The sequence below is a fragment of the Oncorhynchus clarkii genome, chromosome 24, assembly GCF_045791955.1.
Source record: "Oncorhynchus clarkii lewisi isolate Uvic-CL-2024 chromosome 24, UVic_Ocla_1.0, whole genome shotgun sequence".
NCBI lineage: Eukaryota > Metazoa > Chordata > Actinopteri > Salmoniformes > Salmonidae > Oncorhynchus > Oncorhynchus clarkii.
In genome coordinates this window covers 38,402,495-38,409,994 of record NC_092170.1, presented here as the reverse complement: position 1 = coordinate 38,409,994, position 7,500 = coordinate 38,402,495, and the positions used below count along the sequence as shown (strand labels likewise).

At 45.3% G+C, this 7,500-nt stretch overlaps 2 protein-coding genes across 2 annotated transcripts in view; one reads left to right on the top strand and one right to left on the bottom strand.

Annotated features, from left to right (window-relative positions):
* The window catches only part of LOC139382846 (ventricular zone-expressed PH domain-containing protein-like), a 107,516-nt gene that overhangs the window by 31,360 nt on the left and 68,656 nt on the right, over positions 1-7,500 (bottom strand). The window lies entirely within an intron of this gene.
* LOC139382845 (pentraxin-related protein PTX3-like) overlaps positions 3,190-7,500 on the top strand; it is a 22,639-nt gene continuing 18,328 nt past the window's right edge. The window contains exon 1 of the mRNA XM_071127082.1: positions 3,190-3,620. Within this exon, the coding sequence (XP_070983183.1) occupies positions 3,482-3,620 (139 nt within the window). The 5' untranslated portion in view covers positions 3,190-3,481. The remainder of the gene's footprint in view (positions 3,621-7,500) is intronic.

The window sequence follows — 7,500 nt, the reverse complement described above, 5'->3', positions numbered from 1 at the left end:
TTCTTAGCACTACACTGAGTCTTACTTACAGTAGGTCAAGGTATCCTGTGCAATCCTTTATGGGTGGTGAGCAGATACCAGACCTTACAACCATAAAGGGCATAGGGTTATACAAGTACTTTTAGCCAGATCCTAATTGGTATGTTTAATTGTATGTTTTTATTGGTGGCATAGAAGACCCTTCTTGCCTTGTCTCTCAGCTCGTTCACAGCTTTGTGGAAGTTGCCTGTGGTGCTGAAGTTTAGGCCGAGGTATGTATAGCATTCTGAGATTTACTGTCAGGGCCCAAGTCTGACAGAATCTGTGCAGAAGATCTAGGTGCTATCTTCTGATAGATCTTCCCCTATCTCTCTCTCTCTCTCTCTCTCTCTCTCTCTCTCTCTCTCTACCTCTCTCCCTATCTCCATCCCTCCCTCTATCTCCCTCTCTCTCTCTCTTTCTCGCTCCCCCCTCTCTCTCTCTCTCTATCTCCATCCCTCTCTCTTTCTCTCTATGTCTTTCTCAAAATCCCCCAGTCACCTCCGTTAAGTTGTGTGTTAGGAGGTCAAGACAGGGAGGTCACTCTCCCCTCTCTCTCTCTCTCTCTCTACCTCTCTCCCTATCTCCCTCTCTCTCTCTCTTTCTCCCCCCCCCTCTCTCTCTCTATCTCCATCCCTCTCTCTTTCTCTCTATGTCTTTCTCAAAATCCCCCAGTCACCTCTGTTAAGTTGTGTGTTAGGAGGTCACAGGGTGGTCACTCTCCCCTCTCTCATGTGTTATTAAATAAAGGGGGAAAGTGCTTTCATGTTTTTAAGACCTCAGGGTAGCACGTCCACCCACTTGCTTCAGAGAACGAGAGAGAGAGGAAGAGAGAGAGGGAAAGAGACAGGTAGGGATAGAGAGAGAGAGAGAGGGGCAGGGAGAGGGACAGGGAGAGAGAGGCAGGGAGAGAGACAGGGAGAGAGAGAGGCAGGGAGAGAGACAGGGAGAGAGAGAAGCAGGGAGAGAGACAGGGAGAGAGAGAGACAGGGAGAGAGAGAGGCAGGGAGAGAGACAGGGAGAGAGAGAGACAGGGACAGAGAGGCAGGGAGAGAGACAGGGAGAGAGAGAGGCAGGGAGAGAGACATGAAGAGAGAGAGGCAGGGAGAGAGACAGGGAGAGAGAGAGGCAGGGAGAGAGACAGGAAGAGAGAGAGGCAGGGAGAGAGACAGGGAGAGAGACAGGGAGAGAGAGGCAGCGAGAGAGACAGGGAGAGAGATAGACAGGGAGAGAGACATGGAGAGAGAGAGGCAGGGAGAGAGACAGGGAGAGAGAGGGGCAGGGAGAGAGACAGGGAGAGAGAGAGGCAGGGAGAGAGACAGGGAGTGAGAAAGAGAAAGAGAGAGGCAGCAGGAGTGTGGGGGTGGGAGGGGTGGAGTCAAATCCTTAAAAATCCCATGAGGAAGTAATTACGCCATCCCCCATGAATACACACACACACACACACACACACACACACTTTGAGTCAGTTGGAACAATAAATAAATAAACTAAAGTGAGAGCGAGAACAATATCCCCATTTAGAACCCCCCCAATATCCCCATTTAGAACCCCCCCAATATCCCCATTTAGAACCCCCCCAATATCCCCATTTAGAACCCCCCCCAATATCCCCATTTAGAACCCCCCCAAATGAGTCCCATTCACACCCACTCACCCATATCCTAACCCACCCACCCACCCACCCATATCCTAACCCACCCACTAGCCCCTATCCTAACCCACCCACCCCTATCCTAACCCACCCCTATCCTAACCCACCCACCCCTATCCTAACCCAACCACCCCTATCCTAACCCACCCATATCCTAACCCACCCACCCCTATCCTAACCCACTCACCCCTATCCTAACCCACCCACCCCTATCCTAACCCACTCACCCCTATCCTAACCCACCCACCCACCCCTATCCTAACCCACTCACCCCTATCCTAACCCACCCACCCCTATCCTAACCCACCCACCCCTATCCTAACCCACCCACCCCATCCTAACCCACCCACCCACCCTAACCCACCCAAACCTATCCTAACCCACCCACCCTAACCCACAAACCTATCCTAACCCACCCACCCCTATCCTAACCCACAACCCACCCACCCCTATCCTAACCCACTCACCCCTATCCTAACCCACCCACCCCTATCCTAACCCACTCACCCACCCATATCCTAACCCACCCACCCCTATCCTAACCCACCCACCCCTATCCTAACCCACCCACCCCTATCCTAACCCACCCACCCCTATCCTAACCCACCCTATCCTAACCCACCCCTATCCTAACCCACCCACCCACCCATATCCTAACCCACCCACTCACCCTAACCCACTCACCCCTATCCTAACCCACCCACCCACCCTATCCTAACCCACCCACCCCTATCCTAACCCACTCACCCCTATCCTAACCCACCCACCCCTATCCTAACCCACCCAACCAACCCACCTCTCTTCACTCCCTCAACCCACCCCTACTCCCCCACCTCCCCCACCTCTCTTCACTCCCCCACCTCTCTTCACTCCCCCACCTCACTCCCCCACCTCTCTTCTCTCCCCCACCTCTCTTCTCTCCCCCACCTCTCTTCTCTCCCCCACCTCACTTCACTCCCACACCTCTCTTCTCTCCCCCACCTCTCTTCACACCTCCAACGATGCATTACTCATTGGTTGTGCTGGACTACGTGTCTGTGTGTGTGTGTGTATGTGTGTGTGTGTGTGTGTGTTCCTATGTGTTCCTGTGTGTGTGTTTGAGTCTGTGTGTGTGTGTGTGTGTGTGTGTGTGTGTGTGTGTGTGTGTGTGTGTGTGTGTGTGTGTGTGTGTGTGTGTGTGTGTGTGTGTGACATTGAGGCTGGGGCATGGGCAAGGCTAGGACAGAGCTGGGATAGGATGGGCTGGGATAGGATGGGCTGGGATAGGATGGGCTGGGATAGGATGAGCTGGGATAGGATGAGCTGGGATAGGATGGGCTGGGATAGGATGGGCTGGGATAGGATGGGCTGGGATAGGATGGGCTGGGATAGGATGAGCTGGGATAGGATGGGCTGGGATAGGATGGGCTGGGATAGGATGGGCTGGGCTGGTGTGGGGCTTGGCTGTGTACTGGGCTGTGCAGAACTAGGGGTAGGATCTGTGTTTATATAGCCCAGGCAGACCCTCTCTCCGACCCATTCCCTCTCAGCCGGAGAACACAACCCTACCAGGACCGATGCCAAGGGATTGCTCAGCATTTAACGAGAGAGAGAGACAGAGAGAGAGAGAGAGAGAGACAGAGAGAGAGAGAGAGAGAAAGAGGAGAGGAGGGGAAACAGCTCTGACATATTTAACACAGACTCCCATTCTCAACATACTCACACACACTGAGACAGACAGTAGACAAAACTCACAGCACAGTCTCTGACAGGTAGGTAGACTTCAACACAGACAGACAGACTCTCTCTCTGAGACGGACGGCAGGCAGCATGTTTCTGTGGCGGCTCCCCCAGGCAGCGTGTCTGGTGTCGGTGTGTGTGTCGCTGACTCTTGGGTACGAGGACGATATCGAGGTGAACTATGGTGACAGTTACTACAACGAGATCACAGAGGGAGAGCCACTGGAGCGTAAGTCAAGTGTGTGTGTGTTTGTGTGTGTGTGTGTGTGTGTGTGTGTGTGTGTGTGTGTGTGTGTGTGTGTGTGTGTGTGTGTGAACCAAGTTCTGAATGCTAGATAACATCGTCAATGTGTTAGGATAGATAACATCATCCATGTGTTAGGATAGATAACATCATCCATGTGTTAGGATAGATAACATCATCCATGTGTTAGGATAGATAACATCATCCATGTGTTAGTGTTAGGATAGATAACATCATCCATGTGTTAGGATAGATAACATCATCCATGTGTTAGTGTTAGGATAGATAACATCATCCATGTGTTAGTGTTAGGATAGATAACATCATCCATGTGATAGGATAGATAACATCATCCATGTGTTAGTGTTAGGATAGATAACATCGTCAATGTGATAGTGTTAGGATAGATAACATCATCCATGTGTTAGTGTTAGGATAGATAACATCATCCATGTGTTAGGATAGATAACATCATCCATGTGTTAGTGTTAGGATAGATAACATCATCCATGTGTTAGGATAGATAACATCATCCATGTGTTAGTGTTAGGATAGATAACATCATCCATGTGTTAGGATAGATAACATCATCCATGTGTTAGGATAGATAACATCATCCATGTGTTAGGATAGATAACATCATCCATGTGTTAGTGTTAGGATAGATAACATCATCCATGTGTTAGGATAGATAACATCATCCATGTGTTAGGATAGATAACATCATCCATGTGTTAGTGTTAGGATAGATAACATCGTCAATGTGATAGTGTTAGGATAGATAACATCATCCATGTGTTAGGATAGATAACATCATCCATGTGTTAGTGTTAGGATAGATAACATCATCCATGTGATAGGATAGATAACATCATCCATGTGTTAGGATAGATAACATCATCCATGTGTTAGGATAGATAACATCATCCATGTGTTAGGATAGATAACATCATCCATGTGTCAGGATAGATAACATCATCCATGTGTTAGGATAGATAACATCATCCATGTGTTAGGATAGATAACATCGTCCATGTGTTAGGAGAGATAACATCGTCCATGTGTTAGCATAGATAACATCATCCATGTGTTAGGATAGATAACATCATCCATGTGTTAGGATAGATAACATCATCCATGTGTTAGGATAGATAACATCATCCATGTGTTAGGATAGATAACATCATCCATGTGTTAGTGTTAGGATAGATAACATCGTCAATGTGTTAGGATAGATAACATCATCCATGTGTTAGGATAGATAACATCATCCATGTGTTAGGAGAGATAACATCGTCCATGTGTTAGGAGAGATAACATCATCCATGTGTTAGGATAGATAACATCGTCCATGTGTTAGGAGAGATAACATCGTCCATGTGTTAGGATAGATAACATCGTCCATGTGTTAGGATAGATAACATCATCCATGTGTTAGGATAGATAACATCATCCATGTGATAGGATAGATAACATCATCCATGTGTTAGGATAGATAACATCATCCATGTGTTAGGATAGATAACATCATCCATGTGTTAGGATAGATAACATCATCCATGTGTCAGGATAGATAACATCATCCATGTGTTAGGATAGATAACATCATCCATGTGTTAGGATAGATAACATCGTCCATGTGTTAGGAGAGATAACATCGTCCATGTGTTAGCATAGATAACATCATCCATGTGTTAGGATAGATAACATCATCCATGTGTTAGGATAGATAACATCATCCATGTGTTAGTGTTAGGATAGATAACATCGTCAATGTGTTAGGATAGATAACATCATCCATGTGTTAGGATAGATAACATCATCCATGTGTTAGGAGAGATAACATCGTCCATGTGTTAGGAGAGATAACATCATCCATGTGTTAGGATAGATAACATCGTCCATGTGTTAGGAGAGATAACATCGTCCATGTGTTAGGATAGATAACATCGTCCATGTGTTAGGATAGATAACATCATCCATGTGTTAGGATAGATAACATCATCCATGTGTTAGGATAGATAACATCGTCCATGTGTTAGGAGAGATAACATCGTCCATGTGTTAGGATAGATAACATCATCCATGTGTTAGGATAGATAACATCATCCATGTGTTAGGATAGATAACATCGTCCATGTGTTAGGAGAGATAACATCGTCCATGTGTTAGGAGAGATAACATCGTCCATGTGTTAGGATAGATAACATCATCCATGTGTTAGGATAGATAACATTGTCCATGTGTTAGGATAGATAACATCGTCCATGTGTTAGGATAGATAACATCATCCATGTGTTAGGATAGATAACATCGTCCATGTGTTAGGAGAGATAACATCGTCCATGTGTTAGGATAGATAACATCATCCATGTGTTAGGATAGATAACATCATCCATGTGTTAGGATAGATAACATCGTCTATGTGTTAGGATAGATAACATCGTCCATGTGTTAGGAGAGATAACATCGTCCATGTGTTAGGATAGATAACATCATCCATGTGTTAGGATAGATAACATCGTCCATGTGTTAGGATAGATAACATCGTCCATGTGTTAGGAGAGATAACATCGTCCATGTGTTAGGATAGATAACATCATCCATGTGTTAGGAGAGATAACATCGTCCATGTGTTAGGATAGATAACATCTTCCATGTGTTAGGAGAGATAACATCATCCATGTGATAGGATAGATAACATCATCCATGTGTTAGTGTTAGGATAGATAACATCATCCATGTGATAGGATAGATAACATCATCCATGCTGACCTGTGATGTTAATTCGTGGAACAACAAGTTGATCAAGAATTTGAACCGAATGAAACAACTAGGATTGAATGGAACATTAGTAAATTGACTTAGTTCAGTCACAGCCCACTGAAAGCCAGTCGTGAGTGAATGGAGGTTTTAGTGTCAGGCTTGTTACTGACTTAAATCGGGCTGGTCAAGAAGTCCAGGGTTTGAGTTAGAGTTCAGAAATCTGCACGTTCAAAACCAGTGGAGGCTGCTGAGGGAAGGACGACTCACAACAATGGGCCGAAACAGAGTAAATGGAATGGCATCAAACAATGGAAACCACAGAAACCACGGAAACCACAGAAACCACGGAAACCACGGAAACCACAGAAACCACGGAAACCTTGTGTTTGATGTGTTTGATACCATTCCACTCATTCCCGTCCAGCCATTACCACGAGTCAGTCCTCCCCAATTAAGGTGCCACCAGCCTCCTGCGTTCAAAACGCAGAGCATAAAAAAAACTATTTTGAGTTTTCAACCATTTTACCTTTCATATTAAAATGAAACAACGTTTTTTTTTGCTTCAGTAGAGTGATATGGGGCGAGCAACTCTAGTTTTTCCTCACACAAAATAAATTCATATTTTACTTGAAGTTAATCTTGCATTTTTAACTTGCTAAAAAAAATATCTCCTGGAGAAAAGTTACCATTGCGTCTTCCTCTGCAATCAATCACGTCGCTGTCTGCTGACCTATAATGCCTGGACTTGAATGTGGTGGATTTTGATTGGTTTTACAAGAGCAAAGATTTCTCATCCGAGTGGAGAGGTGCAACTGAAGCACAACATGTGTCTGAAGCCGAGCAGAAATTACAATCGGTTTTCGATCTGCATTTACAAAACACAGCAAGATATCTTTTCTGCGTTATATTATAATTTTTATTTGTTTTAATTGCGTTAAAAAACAGAATTGTGCTTCAAGGCAGCCCCTGGAAGTCGATTTAATAGGTATGATTGTCAGGCCTATGTATGGCTGGGTTCAGTCAGTGTGTGTACAGATATCATACTAAAAGAGTTTGATTTTAGAATCATTGTGGATACGTTCTGCTTGTGTGGGTTGTA